Raw genomic sequence first — 23,283 nt, 5'->3', positions numbered from 1 at the left:
CTCATGGATGTTTAGGAAGAGGTCATAGAGAGAAAGTTGTTCATGTTTTTCACATTTCTTTGGGAAAATGCTTCATCATCTTATTGTAATATTTTTTGTACCTTGCCTTTGCCTTTTTACTTTCACTGTACAATGTATTGTTTTGACAACAATCTTATCTTGAGGTCCACTTACTTACTTTTGCTGAGCTAACTCAATCCACTGATGAAGACTATGAGATGTGGTTGAAAGCTCTGAAATCAACTTTGATTTCTATAGTTGGAATATCAGATTCTGGAAGGTCCAAATAACAGGGTTTTTTGTTTATTCCAACAAAAGATGTATTCCACCTTTTTGGCCACCAAATTAAAGCTAGTAAGTAGACCTTGAGTTTTTAGATATTTTTCAAAATATTATAAATGCATTTTTCTCCTGTCTTTCCTTGTCCTTCTTTTAAAAAAAATAAGCATATGATTTATTAATGCTTTTCATTTTACTATACAAACATTAGAGCCCAACTGATGTATCGGTCAGGCGATATTATCACAGATATATTGGTATTGGTGTATATGTTGTCCGATATGCGCCGATATATATATATATATATTTTTTTTTAAGTTATATGGGCAGCATTTTATGTATATTTGATCCTTTTTCTTAATTCAAGTTTAATGTGTATATATATACACATATGTATTTTTTGTTCTATTTATTTTTATTCATAGTAATTCATAATTATTAAATTCCCAGTGAAGTTTACTGTTTCAGTGCACTGATGTCATTTTATATAATAAAGTTTATTGTTAAACTGTAAAATATCATGCCTCCATTACACAGCTTTGTCACAAGTGTTTGATAGCCACATTTGAGGGATCATTGCAAAAAATGTGTGTTTATATATATATTCTGTATATATAAGATTATTTCCAGTATATCAATATTGGAATTTTTCTACCCCCTAATATTGGAATTGGCATCGGCCCCAAAAATCCAGTATCGGTTAGACCCTAACAAACACTGTCATGAAAGTTATTTAAAAGATCAGAGCAGTAATTATACCAGTCAAAGCTGTAGTTTCTGTCATAACTGTAGTAGAATTTGTGGGGTAGTAGTAGTAGTTAGTGTTGAGTGGTCATGTGTATGTGGTTATAAATGTGAGTGTAGAATTTACCTAGAAATGAGTGTAAAGGGACAACAACAACAACAGTGGAAATGTCAGAGCAATAAACAGTTGCAGGGGCTGATGGGGATTGATGGGCTGCTAACCCCTCGTTTGTGGCTCCACTGGGACACCTCGCTCCTTGAGGCCCTTATGTAATCCTGGCACTGCTTCAGCCCGGGCCTCTGTGAATTCCTGCTGTGTTACTGGATAGCCTGTGGTTACCACTCGGAGTGTAGGTCAAACATATCAGTGAGCAGGCATCGGGAACATCTATATCTCCCCGCCTCTCTCTCTCCAGCCTACTACTCTCTTTCACCATTGCGTAAGTGTTGCCATGGAAGTGAGACAGGGTTTCCATGGCATTGCGCTCATTGTTGTGAGAACATCATGTTTTGACCTGTGACGCACCAACTAATGTCATGGGCTATAGATTAGAGATATGGAAGGACATGTACTGTTAGTCTATGTGTAGTTCATAAAAACGGATCCTTTAATTGGTTCTTTAATGAGACAAAGCAGGCTACACCAGGAAAAAAAGCTTGTTTTTTGTTATAACAACTGCACTCTTACATATATTTTTACAGTCATGGACTCCCTTTGTATAACACCACACAAATCTATATACTCAATGGCTTTTTAGAGTTTTTCTTGAAAAAGGTTGCTGATATTCTGGTATAGTTTGAGTAAACTGTTGTTGTTGTGTCATTTTCACTTTCCAGTACTGCCCTCCTCTTGCCCGTCTAAACTGAACTTTGACCTTCCAAGGGGAGAGGAATTAACAACAAAGTTTAAAGTTCCTAAAGGATGAGCTCATAGCACATCAACCTAGGGCCTTTGTTTTTGAAGAACATGCTTTTCTCATCTTTAAAGTACTACGTTTTCATATATTTTTTGTCACATACAAAACAGAAAAAAGTCCATTATATACATCCTCCATTTCTCCCACATTGCAACCACAGGTCCCTTTTCCTGCGACAGTAGCGAAGATAGCATTTGACGTTTTTGGGCCAAGATGTTGACCACCAGTCCAGTTGAAGCATCCATGTTTCATTTACCCTTGGTTTCTACATTTACTCTAATCATGCAGTTCAAAAGAAGGAAAAAAATGATAATGAATAATAATCTTTAGAAATCCTTTGAAGCAGTTGGTCAGTTGAGCGACAAAGTCTCACATACTGGAGAGAATTCCTTTGAAGCACGGTGGTCCATCTGGGCATGTCTATTTGTTGTGTCAGTGTTGAAGATTATTCTCATTGTGTACCATCAAAACAAGATTGCCAGTCTGCAGCACATCTGGCAGCTTAGAGATGGAACTGAAGAGATGTGAAGTGGGGCAATAGTGGACTTACAGCTGGTCGGTTGGACCAGGGGTTGTCATTGAATCTTCTTCTTCATACCGGCCGGTCCACGGCATACTGGCAGGGGCTCAGGTTGGACACGGGGTTCTGCACAGCTGGATAAGCGAAGTTGGTGTGCTGCTTGGCCTTGAGCCGCAGGCTGGCCAGGCTGGAGTTGCAGGTGTCTCTGTACATGTAGGGGCTGGCTGTGGTGGCATAAGGGCAAGTGGCCGCCGTCACCGCTACCGAGTTGAGCGCCGTGGGGCTGTTTAGGTTGTTGAGGTTGCCCAGGTTGTTGAGCCCTGTGGCGGGAACCCCTGCCACCGCCGAGGGTACCATGCTAGAGGCCATGTTCATGGAGGGGATGGAGCTGGGGGGGGAGAACATGGGCTGGGATGACAGGGGGCTTACATTCATTGAGTTAAAGAATGGGAAACTCTTGGCGGAGAGCGGGCTGCTTGCTAGGCTCTTGGTGGCCCAGTTGTTGTAGGAGTAGCCCGTGTACATGTCATCGTAGGGTTGCATGAGTCCATTGAACTGGGCACCAAAGCCATTTTTGCACAACTCTGCCTGCTGGTTCCTCTCCCGCTTCCTCCACTTAGCACGCCGGTTCTTGAACCATACCTATAGGAGGCAAAAGGAGAAAAATTTGAGTGTACAGTCTAAATGTTGAAGTCTCTTTGAACCTTTATGTTCCCCTTAAAGTCCCTGAAAAAAGGGTTCCAACTCTTGAAAACGTTACATGTTCATGACAATAAGCAAACAGTCAAAATATTTTTTAGAAAAAAACAAAAAAAACATCAGTTATTATTTATTCAGGGTCCAACATTCAAAAACTCTGTGGGTGTGGTTTGATTAAAAGTAAGTGACATCACCTTTTTCCAGCTGAGCCCCACCCAATTCAAACCAACTTCTAACTTCAGCATGTTATTTTGTGTTCATGTATGAACCCATTGCACATAAAATGAGCTGACGGAGAAAATGGGCTTTCGAGGCCTTTACATTTTTCATTGAGTCACGTTTAAGAATTTAAAGCAAAAATATTTAATTTTATATGTGATCTTTATTTGAATTTGAAGGAAAAGTCCTCTTTACTACAAATCAGATCTTAATTACTAAGGGAACACGTCAACATCACTACACCTAAGCAATCAGACGAAACAAGCCAACAGTCAGACTAACTAAACCAATTCAAAAGTCAGCATAACAAAAATGTCGTTACAAACCCTCAATTGCACCAAAACTGTGTGCACAAAGCTAGGCAAGTACAATAGGTGAAAGCTGAAACAGAAAGGGAATTTTGAGGACCAGAAGTGTAGTTTACATTTTATAATTTAAAGTTACACTTGGTGGGATTTTTTATAAGACTAATATGTTATTATTATTAAATTAAATTATTTTAAATTATTATATTCTGGAGGAGAAAATTGTTAAATGGTGACTCTATATATATATATATATATATATATATATATATATATACATATATTATATACTCAGTCCCTTTTGCAGATGTAGTCACCATTATATTTATATATATATTTAGGACAAAGGTTGAGAAACAAAATAAATACAAAAAATTAACAGTTTTCTCCTCCAGAATTTCATGGTGGAGCAGAAAAACTCTCAGAAACCAGCCTTTAGACCATCATACAGGGAAACTCTTAGACATACAACTGTTTATTGACAGGTGTCTGGCTACGGCCCTGGTTGTAGCAATGTTTCTACACACCCAGGTCTCAGCGACTGACTTGGTGAATAAAACAGGAATGATGGCCATGACTACAAATTTAAGACTCAAATGTAACTCCTTAACATAAAGTTTTAAAAGTAGCATCCTCATCTGTGCAATTGTATGTATTTGTAATGATGGACTAGCAGTGCATCTGTTAAGATAGAATGAGTTCGTTTGCAGTTGGAGAGTCATAGATACACCATGAAAAGTTGTTGGGAAGTGTTAATTGAATTTTGGGAAAATTAATTGAAAATAATTTAAAATTATAAAAACATGTGTGGAACACATGGGTAGAAAGGTCAAATGAACCTCACAAATGGCAGTGAGAGGCAAGTGAAACTCTGACCTACAAACAGCCGTTTATGATGTTTGGTTTGGCTTCGGGTGATACTTTCCCACTTCTCAATTTGAAGGCATGATATATTCTCACAATTTATGAATTCAACAATGTTATTTTTACACACAAAGAAAAAATAGAGAGACTGAAAAAGTTATTTTCAAATGACTTTCCCTTTAACTATCAAAAAGAGTCAATAAAGTCTAATTCTAAAACACATCCAGTGAGAGTATCCTAACCTCTTTCAAATACTTCCAGTAATATTGGGTGCATATGTATCCAGAATTTTTGAAAGACATAATAATCCCAGAAAGTAAGTTGAAGTGTATCATCAAACAGTCATATTAGGCAAGGCTTATTAAAACTAATCATTGACTTATTTGAATAGTGAGATCCCAATGAAAGAAATGTCAGGGAAGGGCAATCTTCACATTTGTCATTTTATGGTCCTATATTTGGAGGATATGAATTGGATTAAAGCTTTAGTGGAAAATCTAAATTGAGGGTTTTTAGAAATGAAAAGTGTGCCAAGTTCCTCCCAGTGTTAAGTTCTGGACAAACTTTTGTTCTGAATTAAGACAAAAGCCCTCATCAGCAGTTAAAAAGTACAATTACAGTATCTGACAGAGCCCTCCTGGTCATCTGTTAACACTCTTGTATTGGTGTTACATTAAAATAATTTGGTATCAAATGTTTTATCTCTTTAATCCTTGTAAAACTTTTACAGGCCCTTCGTGTGTTGATACTCAGCCGTCTCTCTGCTCGCTTGGCATACATGTTGTGTATCATCCAATCCTCTGTTATTATAGTAACAGAATGCTGTTGACCATTAATATGAGTATAAAGTGCATGACTCTGAGTTTTCCATCCCACTCAGTGACAACAGGGGAAACCCCACGCCGGAGGACAGAAGCTACCCAATCTTTACAGTGACTCGGAGGCAATGCTGTTTGAAGGTTTGTGGAAGAGGCTGAATGTCAAGGTTATTCAGTGGCTCATCAGCAGACACATTTATACTTCTCGGAAATAGTCAAAAGACTGAAAAAGATGAATACTCTGGAGATCAAAATACTCTATTTGACATAAATCAAGCAATCCCTAGTGGTATTAATCCCTTCTGGAGAAATTCCATGGAATAGTATTCATGTCCAAAAGGGTTCTTCTAAGGATTCTTGGTGAGTTCAGCGCAAGGCTATATCTTACGCATCATCTTTATCGTCATCATGTTGGATTGAAAGATCATGACTCATCAGTCCTGTCTCTGTAGGAATAATGTCCAATCTCACCATCCAGTGCCATTGCAGGAAATAGTGTGACCTTTAGAATTGAGTAGCAAATGTTAAGGGTGATGAGGACACAATTGACTTGTTGCCCAGTGGCTTAAATCTGCATTTTATTCATTTTTTGGCTAACACAATATGTGACATATTATCACCCTCTACAGTTGCTAGCAAAATGTTAGCAATCAATTGCCTGTTTACACATTCTGCAAACATGGAGCTACATTCTTTGGGAGTCATGTTTCTAACCACCTGATGAATGTAAGTCCATATTCAGTCTCCTTTTAGTTCAGTTTTGGGCTCAGAGAAAAACATTTGACTCTTTACCTGCTAAATACTTGACTATGTTCACCAGCTAGTTGCTAACTTTGTCCGATTGCTGTTCACTTCTGGACAGGTAGTGTTAAGTTAATTTATCCACTCTGGGTTAAAGAATACGAGTGACATCTTTCCACTACACATAGTCTTTTGTATGTGCAGATGTTGTAGGAATAATTACGTGGAAAATGTTTGCATTAAACAATGTTATTTACAGCTAAAAAAAGACAGCTGCAGTCCATCACTTTGGTCCAGACTCTAATATCTCAACAACTGTTCAAAGGATTGCCACGAAATTTTGTACAGACATTCATGGTCCCCAGAGGATGAATCCTACTGATGGGTTTATCCCATGAATTTTTAGCCAGCACCATTAGTAGGTCAAATTATCCAGTGAAAATGACTCAACATCCATGAAGTGGCACCAAATTTGATGCTGACATTATAGTTCCCACATGATGTATTCTACCGACTTTGGTGATTCCATGACTTCCTCTAGTGTTCCATGAGAATTAACATTTTTTGGATCAAATTGAAATGTCTCAACAGCCCCTGAATGGATTGCCATGAAATTTGTACTTTGGTGATCTAACACCTTTTATCTAGCGCCATCATCAGATCAAAATTTCAACTTAGTCCAATATTTTGATTTATGACCAAATACTGGTAAAACTAATGACATTCCCATGAGCCTCAGCTGTGCTCTGTGCTTAGTGCTAATTAGCAAATGTTAGAATGCTAGTACACTAAACTAAAATGGTAACTGCTCTGGAAATTACCCGCTAAACATCACAATGTTAACATCTGAATTGTGAGTATATTAGCTTTATGACGTTAGCACTTAGCTCAAAGCACGGCTGGGCCTTAGTCCAGGCTCACAGAGCCACAAGCACGACAGCTGTAGACCAAAACACATGCGGCGTATGAGCTGTTTTTGTGGCATACCCGGGAATGTCTCATTACATGATATTAATGAAAATATGGTGAGCATTAGTCAAGTAAAGTCAATTATATTTATATGCCCTGAAGTCACAAATTTTCCTCAAAGGGCTTTACAGCCTGTACAGCACATGACACCCTCTGTCGTTACACCCTCAATTGAGTGTTATCAATATGTTCCGTCAGGCTGCAACTTTGATGACTAACAACAGCTCTCTGACAAATCACATGAATCAAGCTGACAGGTGAAGTATTTTGGGCATGCAGGAATCTGCCTGCATGCAGGGGTTAGAAGGGCCACTGATAGACATTAGAAACGAGACAATGTGTGGTCTGTTGTCCTTTCAAAATAACAACCGGGAGTGCGTGCTATGTGACCTTTCATCCGGCCAACATTAATTTGATCCATTACTTGTCATGCAGGCCAGCAATTGTATTGTCAACCATCAGAATGTGTGTCCTCCTGCTCCATATAGCTGCAATGACCAAACCATCGGGTGTGGCCACAGTCTGCTGCACCTTTGACATTTAGGTTTAGTGTGTGAACTGAAGCTTTGGTGGAAAGAAATAAAACATCTTATGAAGTCCATGAAATAAACTGGAATCTGACTGAGGCCTATACCCAAAATGTCTCACCAATTTTCCTTCACTTCACACTTCACTATTCACTGCATTTCTCACAAGGGAATGGTTACTGTAAACTTCATGTAAAAAAAATTAAAAATAGATAACATATAACAAATAATCTGATTTTTTTTAAAGTAAAAATAATTAGAGTTGGACTAGTATTTAGCATTGCCAGTAAATGGGGATGATAATGGCATATTTTAAAAAAATGTGTAGTACATGGTCACTGCGAAATTTAACAGAGTGGTAACATCATGAGTTTCAGAGAGTTAAAGGTTCAGAGACAGAATAAAATTCTGATTCTCGTTTGATTATATTTTCTTCATAATTTGTAAGGTAATAACAGAAAAAAGAAAAAAGTATTCAGTAGAACTAAAAGCATACTGATAATTTTGACTTTCATAGAGGTTTATCAGTAACTGTACTTTAATTTCCTCCTATTTAGCATTTATAAGCAGTATATAAACTTTTAATAAAGGGTTTATAACACATTATAATGTAGTTATGAGCAGATATAAGGACATGTGAGTGTTTATTAATGTGCAGTATTTTTCATCAATTATAACTTCTCCTATGAAGACATATTTTATATAATTACAACTGTATTTTACTGTATTGTCATTCATTATCTGTTAATACAGCAGCCTCCACATGAGGAGTTATAATTGTTAATTAATAAGCACTTATATCTGCTAACAACTACATTATAGCATGTTAGCATAAACTATTTAGTAACAGTTAATACACTGCTTATACATGCTGAATAGAGGGGCTTAAAATAAAATTATAAAATTTGAACACCCTAAAAATGTCAAGTTAAGGCCCCAAGATGATTGAAATTCATTAAAATCAAAAGTCTTTCTATCTCTTGGAATGAATGAGTGTTCCTTTAGAAGCTTGAAGGTGCTCAGCAGATGAGATGTCTTTTGTGTAAAGTGGAAAAAAGTAAAGTAAAGAATACGTCTCTGCACATCGTTTTTGAAATTTAGTGGCTAAAAGTGGAAAATGATAGTGGTGCTACAGCGAAGATCAGGGTGTCAAAAACATAATCCAGAATCAACATCTAGGAATCATGAACATCTAAATGTCATGGCAATGACTGACACACAAATCAACCCATTTCCATCTTTTTCAGATCCGTTATCCTGTAGTTCTTCTAGCCAAATACTTAACTTCACTAATATAGTAGACCCACAACAAGACAGAAAGACCTTGTCACTGAAATCTGCTGTTGTAATTATCTGGTGCTTGTTCAGAGGGACAGTGATCATGTGTGTGTACCTACCCTGACCCGTGCCTCAGTGAGGTTGGTCCACACAGCGATCTCCTCTCTGGTGCTCATGTCGGGGTAGCGGTTCCTCTGGAAGGTGGCCTCCAGCTCCTGGAGCTGCTGGCTGGTGAAGTGAGTCCTCTGCCGCCGCTGCTTCTTCTTCAGCGAGCCGTCGTCAGCACTGGACTCATCCAGCTGGTTCTGGTGGGATTTCTCTGTGTCTGCAAGCACGCAGAATAAAAAAAGTCATAAGGACAGTGGGAGATGCAGCCAAAATGGGAAAGATAGTTGAGGAGAGACAGTAACGAAGAGAATTAAATCATTGAACACAAATAGTAGAGTGTGAAAGTTCATTCTTTGACCTTAAAAATAGTAGAAAAAAATCCTCATATAAAATTGATATTAGGCTTGAATAAGGAATATTAATCATAGCACAGTTGTGAATTCCAGTAAATGTAGCACTATGTAATTTGAAAATAACAGAATTGAATAATTCCACTATTTGAATTCAGTGTTTGTGTGGTGAGAAATGAGGAGAATGAGCTGGGATATTTCACACAGCGGTCTGAGAATAATGACTGTCCTCCAAATATATATAAATATCAAATGTGAAATATTCATATTTAAAAGATGAATCACTGAATACGTGTAAGAGCGTATTGCACACATTTCAATTTGTGTTTTGATTTTCTTTCTTTTAATGTCAAATAAACTAAAAGAGTGAAATATTGCAAAAACATGAACATGAAGAAGAGGTTATTATAGTTTTGATATATTTAGTAATATTTTAAAAATTTGTTGTTACAAGACAAGCATGTGTGCCATGACGTGTGCTGACATTGTTTGGCGATTCATCATCTTGCACTACACTCAGGGCTGGATTAAGCCATTACAGGGTCCATGAGCTGTGGGCCCCAGTGGACCCACCTGTTTATTCCACTCAGTGCATTGTGTATATATGTATATATGACCTGATAAGGCACAAATTTATTCAGTAGAACGCACCATGTGAGCACCCATGTAGACTGACTGATAGAATATTTATTGTCCAAGGAGTGAAATTAGTTTTCACAATCGGCACATGTTCATGTCTCAAGAAAAATATACAAATACACAAAACAAATATATACGGTCACACACATTCATGCCCTTTCCTGTATCCACACCTAAACTGTTACACACAAGCGCACATGCTTACATACAATATACTGTAGATACACACATCTATATGTCATATTCAGCCATGGGATGCCATGGCAGAAGGAACAAAACTTAAGTCTAACGTGAGCTCTCTGCCATGTTAAGTCCCGTATCTGCAACAGAAGCAGAAGTAAAGTGAGGAGTGGATTGAGGGGCTGATCGGTGTCATTTGGAGGCAGTATGTCTGATACTGTTAAATTTGTTCACCAGGGAACAGTTCAACGGGATGGAAACTGAAATAATACAGGCCTCAAAACTGTATTTTAACTCAAACAAGATCGGCCTTAAGATTAAAAAATAATGCAGCTATAATGATCATTTAAGTTATATAATGTTCTTTAGTAGTGCAGTCAGTATTTACAAGCAGATTTGGCATTAATTAAATTACTACAAACTAACTGTCGCACAGTGAACCCAGAAACTTCGACATAAATTACACTTTGTGTATTTATCGCATGTGTTGTTAAAGTACAGTCATGTTTTATTGTACAGGTCCCACCAAGTTTCTTGGAACTATGTAATTTGGTGTTAATTACAGATAAAACGGCAACAGTGTTCTGAGACTGTACATTTGGTATGTGTACATTACATTTTTTGAATTTGTAAGAACAAATAAGAATAAAGTAGCATCAAATGGAAATACTCAAGTTAAGTATTAAAATTGTACTTTTGAGTAAATGCACTAAGTTGCTTTTCACTCCTGCATAGAAAATAGAACACATAAAGCTGGATGGAGTTTATATGTAGTTATTGAGGAAATTTGCAAGAACTTCCAAAAGATCTATTTAACCTCAGTGTATAATCATTTTTCCTATAATAAATATTCATGAATTATTGACAATTTTAAGGACTGTCGGGCAGGTTAGAAATGAATTGGAATAAATTCATTAGACTTGTACAAAGTTTGACCTGTAATTACAAGTTGGGTATATATACTTTTACATGAACCTTTCTAAGAATTTTATATCACTTCCTTTCTAGGAAACTACAGGGATACTAGGGGACCTTTAAATGAATGTGTTCCCAGTCAGTATATACAGTCAAAGTATTTAATGCAACATGCACTAATAAAGTTCCTTCATGTTTATTATGTCTGTTACACACACATACACAAACTAAAAGTGACATAGGAAACACATTAAAGCAGAGCTCTTTCACCATTTGAACCCTGCTCTGAGAGTCTACTTGGAATTCTCCACAGAGAAGCAAAAAACTATCAACACTTGAAACACTAACAAATTGTATATGTGTGAAACAGCACATTATTCTGACACCTTTCACTCTGGATTGCATCTGCACTATCCAATCCCTGCTGAATCACTGGATAATATTGTCAGATCAAACATCATCTGAAATCCCTCCATCCCACAGGCTGGAAAATGACAAGCATGGCTGTGACAGAGCCAAGAGAGAGAATGATTCCAAACACTGCATTACATTCAAAGATGTGCAGAAGCAGTGAGTGATTGCATTTGGCCCCCAGCGCAGCGAGTTTAAAGGACCACACATCCATGTTATGTCTGCCAGGGCTCCTCTCTGCCAGATCTGACTCCCGCAATTTGAGGACCTCACAGAAAGAAGTGAAATTAGTTGGCCAGCTAATCCTGCGGATCAGGCTTTTGTGACTGGGGCAGGTTGGGCTCTGTTTGGTGAGGGCTTAGCTCTCTGGGAGCAGTTCGAAATGATCAGCAGGGTTTAAAAAGAGGCTCCGCAGGGCCACCGGCAAAACCAATAAGGGCCAGGCCGAGGCTGTTATCTGGCAGTAAACTGACACTGGGTAAGCTGTCACTTAAGGCCAAAGTCTATAACACAATACAGAGGAAAGGGCAGCCCTTTTTAGAGCGACGCGCTGACCATCAATAGGAGCAATCTGACTGATAATGTGCCGACAAGACAGAGCCGTTCCAGGTCAGCTTCTCAGAGGGGTTTCATCTGGAAAACAACTACAAGAGGCTTTGAGCCAAATCTCTTTTCAACATCTGGAAGAACAGCAAAATTCTGAATATGTTCCCAAAAATAAATGACTTCATTTTGGGTTAACCAAAATATGTTCAGAATAGACAACTCCTCATGCATCCCTTTAACATTCTTAAACTTGCTCTCAAGAGTGAAATGGAAGTCAGTTTTTTGCAGTAGCTGCGTGTTGTTTTCAGAGAGAAAGCTTCAGGTCATTCAGTAGTGGGTGTGAGATAGTACACTTTTCCGTGCCTGTGGTATGGGCGTCAGTGTGGAAAGGTGTGGCAGACATACTTTAGTATAACCAAGTCCAGATTTAATGTTGTATTTTGTATTCATCATAAAGGAGAACAAAGTTCAACAATAGATTGTAAGAAATGTGTTTGTGCAAATCTCTCCTCCTCCCCCTAAAAAAAGATCCAATCATGGATCATTCAGGACCAGTCCTCCCTTCTTACTGTTCCACTCAGCTTTACTAAAATCATATGATTCTAAAGGAACGTCATGCTGGCCTTCTTAGAATGACGCCAGGATGTGACTATTTGCTGGCATTTTCTATTGTGACATTCTCAGGTTTGACTCACATACAGTTTATCATCATTGCAAGTTAATGTGAAAGAGTAGGGGGACAGCTAATCAAGAGCAGAGCTGTTTTGTAAAACAGGATTTTTACAAATGCGGTCGTGAGTTTACCCAGTGCACTCTTCACCACTCTCAGGAGATTTTGACCAGAAACAAAAACAAGGTCTCTGACTTTTTTAATAACTTTTTTTGACGTTTACTTGTGACACTTCCTGTGGATCATGTTACCCAACATGAAAGTCTAAATGGGGATTCAAAGGTGTTTTCAAAGATTTGAGGAATAAAAAAATATAGTTGATTTAATAAATCATCGTAGCTAGTGAAATTTAAACTGCGCAGAATTAAATCAAGCCGCCGCACTGGGAGTGTGATGCTCTCAGGAGAAATAGCCTTTCGCGATTCATTTTCATATTCAAAATAAAATGAATTAGGCCGAGGCTATATATCATTACAACCCATCACCTGAGCCGGAGCTGGAGGAGGCTGCTCTGTTAAAGACAGCATCAGAGAAACTGACACAAATAACCCTCCAATTACAGAGGCTTTGATTTCAGGATCAGAGTCTCTGCTGACTGATGGATGTCGGGATGCGTCTAATTCCTCTCAAAGCCGCTTACAAGCCAAAGGCTGCATGATTAATGGCGTATTTTCTTTTTATTAATTGGCTGTGGTTAAACTGTGCTCGAGATAATAATAAAAAAAAAAGAAAAGTAATCGTTGGATTGAACTCAGTGAACGAATGTAGGATGAAGCATGCAGCTTAAAATAATTGCAATCTGTTTATTGTGGAGCCAGAATGCATCCATAATTTATGAGGATGTTTTACAGAAATACACATGCTTCACCCGGTAATAATAATAATAATAATAATAATAATAATAATAATAATAATAATAATAATAATAATAATAATAATAATAATAATAATAATAATAATAATAATTGTCTGGTTCTGAATATTATTATTACTAATATGTTTCGTGTCATTTGCATGATATGTCTGAGCCTTTGAATCCAGGTATTATTTCCATAGGCCTCTCATTTTTTCAGTATTTTTCTTTCATTTTCATTTTTAGTTTTGGTTTGACTTCATGCAGCGGGCAAAAATGTAACATCCAAATAATAAACAAGACTTCCAGACATCAGTCCAGACGGGTAATGTGAGGCGCAGTGCACACAGTGTTGGTGCGGGACTGACCGCTGTTATCCTGGCCTTTACATCCCTGGTCGTGCTGCGGGGTCCCGGAGTCGGAGAGCGACAGCGCCGGGCTGCGGGCTTCACTGTCCGTCAGGAGGTTAAAATCCATAACCAGGCTCTGCAGACAGACAGACACACACACACACACACACACACACACACACACACACACACACACACACACAGACACATGTCAGCTTCAGACCTCCCACCGTTAAACAACACCGCAGACACAACAGCAACAACTTCATGACTGCTTTAATAATCATATGTCGAAACTCTGAAGCTCTGACGGGCCTTGGCGTCCTAAATGAGCAAGTTGAATTGTACAGATTCCATAATTATCCTCTAGTATCACCATAATATTCCTATAATATCCCTATTTTTCCTATCACTCCTACAATATTCTTATGCTAATAATAATATAAATATAACAGCCTATAAAGCTTATCTGTGGTGAGTTTACACAGATCACCCTGTTTTTAATGTTTCCTATAATATTTCACTGGTTGATAATGGTGATTTATTCGTTTATAAATACTCTTATAATATTTCTGAGGATCATTTTATGTGATGTTGTAATTCTCGATCCCTGTGTTCCGCATGATTTTTATTGCAGAGCAGTTTCCGTGCTGGTTCGGTAATGACCTATAAAAAAAAGTAGCTTACGTTCATCATTTTTAACACAACACATGTGATATTTTCCTTTACGCACTGTGACAGGAGCACCCGAGGGTGCCACGTTCACTGGGGATGTGGGGGACAAACTTGAATTTGTAATTATTTTTGGTTTAATTAACATTATTACGGAGGCATAATAACTCATTTCTTATAAATAAATTTGCTAGATTAATTCTTACAAAGGCCTTTTTTTTTTTTTTTTTAAAAAAAAGAAACATTTTCGCTTGAAGACCACCTGACGTCATTGTAGCAGCAACCTCGCCCCGGAGATCAACATTTCAATAATACGTATCATATCAACATTTCTACACTACGTAGCATGGGGAAAGTGACGTGCGTCAGATGACATCTATATGAGCTGACTTTCTTATTAGGAGAGGGAGGGGTGGTTGGGGGGGGGGGGGTGGTTGGCTAGAAACTTCGATGGAAGAAAGTTGGAAAAAGCAGGTGGTCCACTGGCCGCTTCCAGTTTCAACCGAACAAAACCGGGTGTTTTTCAGCGAGACGTCGGGACATTTGCAAGCCGTTTTTCTGGCGACATAACCGGGTATTTGAACCCAAACCATGATCTTTCCCAAACCCTCACCAAGAGGTTATTGTGCCTAAACATAACCAGACCTTAACAGCGTTGTCACATCATAAAACTTAATTATCCGACTGATAATAGCCATTTAATACGGTGTTAAATGACACGCGAAAACCTTCAAATACGACCAACATGGAAACGCAGAGATTCAACGTATCCGTGGTTGGCAGAAACGTACAATACCAACGTTTTATTGTGTGGCGATTGGGTTGCATTTGATGTGGGTTTGTGTTTATTTGCGTCATTTTCTGTTTCTATTTCCTCTTCGATCTTTCCATTCACCCTGGGTTGTGGTTGTAATCCTGATCCATTTATAGGAGCCTGACATAAGCTGTTATAACGAGACCTGCCCTGCATTGACTCTATTTCGGGCATCATGAGGGGAGAGCAATAGAGTTGTTGCCGTAAAATACACGGTGACATTTCCAAGTCGAATGGCAAGCTGGTGAGGTACAACTGTTGCTCAATGGAGCCCCAAAAATAGCTGATCGTTTATTTATCCGAGAGCAGTTAACACCTTGAAAATGCGAGGGGGCCACAAACACCCCGTCCAAGCTGAGAGATGATTTATATCCTCACTGGCTATAAAGTCGAGGAGAAAGCCTCATATTTTGCCGCGTATTTGACTCTTATATGAGCGCGATCAGAAATGCATCCTGATTCAGAAGTTTCTGTCAGAGAAGCAGCTGGGATGTCAAGTCACATTTACAATTTCTTCACCTACTGTAGCCAACTTTATCAAATGATGGAATCACTTATAAACATAGAGAGAAAAGGGATAAAAGTGGGCGTAAAGTGAAGCCTGGCGCACCTCACATAGCCAGCTCTTATTGTTTGTCCTCCTTTTTTTTATTTGTCTTGTACATCAGCGAGTAAAGTCTAAAGGTTGAGAGGAAGGAAGACTTCAGGCTGCTGTAGACTACAATGAATGCATGTCATCAAAGATTTAAAAAGGTGATAAATCAAACGCTGAGTTTGAGCTGGGTTTAACCATCCCTGTTGCCAGTCTGTGTGTGTGTGTGTGTGTGTGTGTGTGTGTGTGTGTGTGTGTGTGTGTGTGTGTGTGTGTGTGTGGTTATGGACAGTGAGCTTTCCCGCTGTGTGTTTCCCTGCACTGTGTTTGCCACCATGCCAGTCCTTTGTGTGCCAGTCACATGTGACTTCTGCTGGGGTTAAATCTGAAGCCTCGCGGTGGAGGCGGGGCTCATAGCGTGGCATGGCGTCAAACAACCCCCCCTCACACACACACACACACACACACACACACACACACACACACCAACAACGCATTGTACAACTTGGCTGAACTCTTGAACCAGACTCACTGTCACCGTTTGAAGTTGTTGAAATGACATTATTTCCATCGGCGCTCTTTGAACATCAGTGTGCGCTCTTTACTCTCTATCAGTCAGTCCTCTTATAGAGCTCATCTACTCTCTCTGAAACTCTTCAAAAACACACTGAAACGACGGGATGTATTGTTATCCTCATCTAATGGATTCAGTCAGTCATACTATCATTTAGGATGAAAATAAATAAGAATATCTCTTGTTGAGGTATATAACGGTGGTCATAAAAACATATCTGCGACTTTTAAAAAAGCTTTAAATAAATGGTGAAATCCAGAGGATCAGAGCTGTTGGAAGGACTTTTTTGAAATCTTGAGGTTATGAATTCAAACCCCACTCAGTGCCTCCCCGAAGACATTTTTGACTAGCCACCAAAAAACCTCTCATTAAACTAATGATACTTTCCAAGTACATTTTATCTCCCAAATTGCTGTTTCAAAGCCGATTCTATTTTCATTTAGCTGGTAGATTTTGTCTGAAAACAATCATATTTGAAGATATAGAGTTTAAAATACAGTATATCAGAATCAGCTCCTCTTCAAGGTTGTTCAAACTCACACATTTCCAGACAAAAAATACTAAGATATGACCTGGCTGTCTCTGCCCTGTAAAGGATATATACAGCTGGTAGACAATGATTTGGGATGAAAGTTCATCAAAAGATGATTTGGAGGTTAGTATTGCTCTAAACTCTTGATTGATAGATCAGTGTCTTTTGCTTACATTTGAAGAAATCAGTGACAGAGTGCTTCATGGTTGAGTGTTTTATAAATATACATCATAAGCAGCCAGAGATCTTTGCACTTTTTTCTTTCAGCTGAGGTTGAATTCAGTCATACTTCAAATATTTGATATTTTGGCTGACTTTTTTAAAGCAAATATATCTTTTCTGTCCTGAAAGTAAAAGTCATGTAGAAATAACAAAAACTAAAAAAAAAAAAAAAAAAAAAAAAAAAAAAGCATCTACAAGTTCAGACCAAATCAAAGCAGCTGAACACTGGCAGTGAAGCTTCTGAATGTATCATCCACTTCAACTGGCTTTGTAAAAGTCAAACAGTTGCACAAAGAGCTGCAGCTTTCACTGCCACTGGACAGCTCAGCATGTAAAAAAAAATCCTCCACGAATACTAATGATGATTTGAATTTGGCAAGACAAAGACACAAACGTGAACAATGTCATCACTGAGTTTTCCTTTAAACTCTTCCTGGCCCTCACCTAACATTGTCAGTCACTTTGACAAAGCAAACATAATGCTGCACTAAAGCCAACCTGCATATTCTGATTAAAGGTTTAGCACCTTATTACCACTGAATATCTGTGACATCTGATAGGTGAGGCAACGTTTTCTTCCATCAAACACACACACATCTGTTATCTTCCTCCGTCTTGCTCCCTGTCCTCACAAACAGCTCCCTGGCGTTTTTAAAGTGCTGCCTAATGCATTTTAATATTTGTCACTCCCACAACACTGCTTACATTTTGCCGGAGACTTTAAAGAGAGACTTGCATCTGTTTTTTGTTTCGCATCCGTGAGAATGATCGGAGCATTTCACAAAAGATTAGAAGACAGGAAAATGGGTATTCTGGTGTCAGCCGGAGGCTATCGCTGCATCCCTGGGAAAAAAGATGCGAGACTGAGGATAAGGTCAAGTCTCCCAGTAGAGAGATTACCTTGGTAAGCACACTGCCTCTGTGTTGTGGCTTTGGATTAATGAGCCTCTGATATGGATTTGTGGGTTAAAGTTGACTTGCGGGTCAGAAAGCTCAGTTTTCCCTTGTTCATAACCGCACAAATATGGTTTCACTTTTTTTCCGTTTATTTGGCAGAATGACTCAATAACAACAAATGACGCTGATCTATGTCTGTTTTTTTGGATTTCAAAATGTCTGTGCTGAGATAATCACACCTTCATTTTTAAAATTTTAAAATCATTTCTTTGCTTTTCTGTGTCGGATTTGTTTGACAGACCTGATCTTACATTTGTCTCATTTTATCTTTGAGGTTATCTGATCTGACATTTCAGTGAGCTGATGGAGCTGTAGCACATGTGATCATAACCTGCCATGATAAAAATGTTACAGCAAATTACTGGTCTGGCAAACATAGCCCGCCATCATGCTGCTGCCGCGTATGCTTCTGAGTTCTCTTTTGGCTCCTTTCAATAAAGGTGAAACAGTTTTATTTCCGTCTGGATGAGGCTTTCCATGAAAACACTAACTCAGCACAAATGTGCAGCAAAAAGACGCAACAGGAGATTAGTTGAACACACAAGCACTTTATGTTAGCTTTTATTCTGTGAAATTAAAAAAAAAAAAGAAGAAGTTGACCCTTCACTCTTTGTTAAAGCAGTGTTACCTTTGCTGTGGATTTGTCTTGAGTCGTTTCTCTGTATTTTAAAAATCAAAGAGACACTCCACAAAACGAGTCCCGCTTGCTGTTGGTGTTCAAGTCAGTGTACTTGCCTGACAGAGCAGCTGTCCCCTTTGTGAGTGCGGAGCCCAGGTCTAGTATCAGCAAGGTCCAGTATTTTGGTCAGAAATATGAATGTGAGCCAGTCCGGGGTCTATATCCGCCGCAGCAGAGTGATGGATGGACAGGCGGCCTGGTGTCAATGTGCTGCTGAGAGGCCGGATGGCTTGGCAGCGAGGGGAGTGCGGGTGATGCAAGCCAGTCATTTTGTCCAGAACAAGGTGTCAGTACCCCCACTCCTCCCCCTCCCCACCCCAGCTACACATACACACACACACACACACCAGGGGCGCCACATGATTATATTTCCGAAATCAAGAGCCCTTCTCCCCTCCCTCTGGACTCAATATGGCCAACAAGCTATCACTGAGCTAACAAGCAGGCTGAGGCGCACAGTAGCTATTAGCTGACAGTCAGATTGATCACTGAGCCGCTCTAATGTTTAAATGCTGGATGTGTTTATGTTGTTTCCCTCTGTGTGCTAGTGTATCCCAGCATGACATAACTGTGAAGTGAAGTTAAGGAAACTCAAGAAATCGACCCTGAGTTCATTCGGTGTAGCTTTAAAAAAAAACCCTCCTCCTCATCTACAACAGTGGCTATCAGAGAGAGGGGGCCCCGGCTATTTCCTGGAGGAGTGTATAGCACTGCTGCAGCCACCTTATACTTCCACATCCACCTGACAAGCTGTTCCGCCGCCTTCACGCTTAAATAACATCGGCAGGATGGGAGTGTGTGTGTTTACTCTTATTGCTGGGGGGGCTTCGGCCCGTGTTCAGAAATGGACGCAAATCAACAGCAAGATGAGAGAATTCGGTTTGCATAAGCTGCTGCGCTTTGCATAAACAGTCGCCCGGTGACACTGATCTCATTAAAATATATATCTGGTGATAATAATAAAAATAATAATGGAAGTAAAAAAATCCTCTCATTTTTCGGGAGATTGCCGGGTCCATCTGGCGGTGCGCGCGGCAGACTGCTTGCATTTCCACGGACTGCAGGCATTAGCCCGGGAATTATTCATAAACGCGTCGAGAATTAATTCCCGGGATTAAGAGTTGATTAAGATGTGTGTCACTTTGCTGTCTGAGAACTTATTAAGGGCCTCCTCGAAGAGGCGGCAGATGGAATTTCAGTCCAATGTTTGTAGATGTTAATTTCTGCCCTCCTATAACAGACATTTGCATATGATTGAGCGAGCGAGCGAGGCCGAGGCAGTCCTGCAGCACAATCACAGCCTCCGAGCACAGACAGGGGAGGGGAAATAATTGGCTGTGCAAGCCAACACAAGTCCACAGCAGTGATTAACACAGAGCCCCCTCCACATCAACAATTTATTATGGCCGATCAAAAATATATTTCACTGGTTTGACTCAGTCTATGAGTGTAAAACAATCGAGGCTATTTAATTGATGGGAAATCATTGAAATGAGAGAGATGAGCTCCAGGTAATCTGCCTCTTTATTATGGAAGTCGTCCATTTGTATGAACTGATGCATATCATATATTTAGGTAATGATATTTTTAAAATGTGAATATTTTTAAAGTTTTTCTTTCGCCTTTTACTTGATAATTTTGAAAGTCACTAAAAATAATCCTATAGAAAGAAAATATCGTAACTGCCGCTTTGAATTTATGTAAATACATATTTCACTCTGCACAATTAGCAATTTCAGTCAAAGCTAAATGAAATTCCAACCTGCGAAGTGGAATAAAGTTGATTTTTAATGACAAACTTAAATGCAGTATATAATTTTAAAATGAAATAAAGATTTTGACATTATTACAGATGTGACCTCTCAGTCCAGCAGGCCGCGGCCTGCTGCACACCAATAAAAGAAATATTTACATTGTACCCTCAGGCCAAACGTGAACTACGTTTAAACAAATCTTATTTTCATATGTCCTGACCTGGGAACAGATGCAAAAGAGGTTCGTACAGGAGGTCTGCAGCAGAAAAGCAAAGCCGGAGCTTCTTCTTCTTTAAAAGAGGAAATAAACCTCGCGGCCTTAAAAGTCACATGTATTTTTTTTTCCTGTAAAATGAGCCGCAGTCTAAATGAATGAGGCCTTTTATGTTTTATGTAGGCTTATAAAATAACGAAGCTAAATGACACTTGTAGGTTACAACATTGTAGGCCTCTCTTTTCTTTTTTTATTTTCCATACTGACTGTGTTTTTATTGATCATTTATTTTCCAGGTTTAATGATGTATTGCCCTCGTTCTAAAAACGGAAACTGTGTAATGAGAAAATGTCTTTGACATTAATATAAACCTAAAAAAAAAATCCATCTGCGAGACAGAGCCGACATGCAGTTGAAAGCTCCGGTCAAACGCTACTAAGTGGACCGCGTTATTGTTCCGTTGCTGTTTTTGTTTGTTTGGTTGTTTTGTTTTGTTTGTTTGTTTTTTGTTGTTGTTTTTGTTTGTTTGTTTGTCCAACCAGGCTACTGTTTTCAAGGTCAAAAAGGAACGTTTACGCTCAAATATTAAAACGCTAAAAAAAAAAAAAAAAAAAAAGAAATGATCTCAGCAAAATGTTTGTAATAATGAAAATAATATGAAAATAATTTAGATTGAAGTTGTGTGTGTGTGTGTGTGTGTGTATTTGTGTTTGTGGTTTGTGTGTGTGTGTGTGTGTGTGTGTGTGTGTGTGTGTGTGTGTTGGGGGTGGTGGTGGTGGGGGGGGGGGGGGGGGGGGGGGGGGGGGGCGCAGCTCTGTTTTGCAGTCTCCTGTGGCCCGGCAGCCACCTGCCACCTATCAATTTCCTCCACATCCCCAAATATTTTTGACCTCCCAAATATTTTCACAACGTCCGCCTCTGCGAAGTCTTGCAATTTTGGAGAAAACGTGTCCAGCGAAAAACATGAAAATTCACTTTAATACTATCGGAGAAAAAAAAAAAATCCTTTTTAGGGTTCCTAAACTGTCTCTACCTTCCAACAGGCCTCACACACACACACAGACGGAGAATTCAGAGCTGTAGAGCTACATCGATCATTGATGGTCACCAAATCACAGAAACGTTATATTATAATAATTCAAGCAAGGCCGTATTGACCTGGAATCATTACACAGCGCGTTTTTCTCTTTGATTCAAAGTTCAAAAATAATTTTTGAGCAATTTGTAATCACGGTGATCATGTTTGTGTGCGCGCAAGATGTAAAATGTATTTTTAAATAAGTCACATATTTAGTCAGATGTGTCAGCTCTCATCAACACCATCATCTGCTCATGTCACCAGGAGACACACAGTGAAAAGTAAACTCCCACTGTTCACATTTTGCCTTTTCTATGAGTTTAGAGACATCCTGTATCTAAGGTCCTAAAAAGTCGATTCTTCATTCTTTAACTTTCATTGAAGTATCAAGCGCTGCTAGCGCTGTGGAAACTGCAAAATGAACCCTAGACAGTTCATTAAAGCCCTACTTTACATCTCGACTAGATGTGGTCAACTTTTACGCACAAATAAAATAACGCTGGATGGATTCCAGACGCACAAAGACAAAAAGAGATTTAAAAAAAAAAAAAAAAAAGATAGAGAGGAGAGGGGGTAAAAGTGCGGTTATTTGCACTTACATCAGATCCCGGTCTGGTTAAATTAATCCGTGGAAAAGGCAAAGAGCTTTACTGCAGGCTGATGGGTGTCCTGGCCTCAGGTTTGCTGGTGACATGGACAAAAAGTTCCTCGGTGCGTCAAAAAGCCAGAAAAGCGTCAGTCAGCCAGTCAGTTTCCTTCTTCTTCGTCTTCCCTCTGTGCTGTCAGACATGAAGGCTGTGGAGGAGTGAGGCTTGATCCCCACACAGAGTATAGGGAGGGAGGGAGGAGGGAGGAGGGCTGTGGGGGGCTGACTTCATGCTAAATATTGTGTGTGACAGGTCCACTGTAGAAAGGACGGCCCCCTACTCTCTCTCTCTCTCTCTCTCTCTCTCTCTCTCGCTCTCTCTCTGTCTCTCTTTCTCTCTCTCTCTCGCGCGTGCACACACGAGGCACACACGCATTGTACCCCCCACCCCCCCTCACCCCCACCACCACCACCACCACCCCTCTCACATTGGCTCTATGTCTGCAAACATTCTCTCCATCTCTTTCTCCCTGCAGCCTCCACAGAGCAGCTTTTTATTTACCTGCACTGTTGCCAGTTAGGATTGCACTACATGGTAGCTCATAGGTCATCATTTTATTGTTTTGTTTCATTACTGTAATGTTGTATTTTCTTGAACTCTGAAGTGAAACAGGAAACAATTCACTTTAAGCAAAAATAGAACATGA

The 23,283-nt window shown here is 39.3% G+C and overlaps 1 protein-coding gene across 2 annotated transcripts; it reads right to left on the bottom strand.

The window, feature by feature from the left end:
• Nucleotides 1-1,608: 1,608 nt before the first annotated feature.
• Nucleotides 1,609-22,826, bottom strand: pitx3 (paired-like homeodomain 3). Of its 2 annotated transcripts, none has more exons than XM_044373870.1 (4): nt 22,590-22,826; nt 13,921-14,038; nt 9,000-9,205; nt 1,609-3,102 (listed from the first exon to the last, which is right to left on the bottom strand). In XM_044373870.1, exons 2-4 carry the CDS (start codon nt 14,027-14,029, stop codon nt 2,533-2,535), a joined length of 885 nt encoding a protein of 294 aa, XP_044229805.1. In that variant the 5' UTR covers nt 14,030-14,038; nt 22,590-22,826; the 3' UTR covers nt 1,609-2,532. The 2 variants fall into 2 exon arrangements, with proteins under 2 accessions (XP_044229805.1, XP_044229806.1); XM_044373871.1 differs by lacking the exon at nt 22,590-22,826 and adding an exon at nt 18,894-19,201.
• Nucleotides 22,827-23,283: the final 457 nt, after the last annotated feature.

This window comes from Thunnus albacares, chromosome 14 (genome assembly GCF_914725855.1).
Source record: "Thunnus albacares chromosome 14, fThuAlb1.1, whole genome shotgun sequence".
NCBI classification, from domain to species: domain Eukaryota; kingdom Metazoa; phylum Chordata; class Actinopteri; order Scombriformes; family Scombridae; genus Thunnus; species Thunnus albacares.
Note: the sequence above shows the minus strand (reverse complement) of the source record. Positions and strands in the feature narration are given on the sequence as shown.

Coding starts and splice junctions, on each gene's coding strand:
- pitx3 (XM_044373870.1), bottom strand. CDS start 14,029: ATGGATTTTAACCTCCTGACGGACAGTGAAGCCCGCAGCCCGGCGCTG. Junction 9,206..13,920: donor TAAAGGCCAGGATAACAGCG/GTCAGTCCCGCA, acceptor GCGTGCTTGCAG/ACACAGAGAAATCCCACCAG. Junction 3,103..8,999: donor TCACTGAGGCACGGGTCAGG/GTAGGTACACAC, acceptor TGCCTCCTATAG/GTATGGTTCAAGAACCGGCG.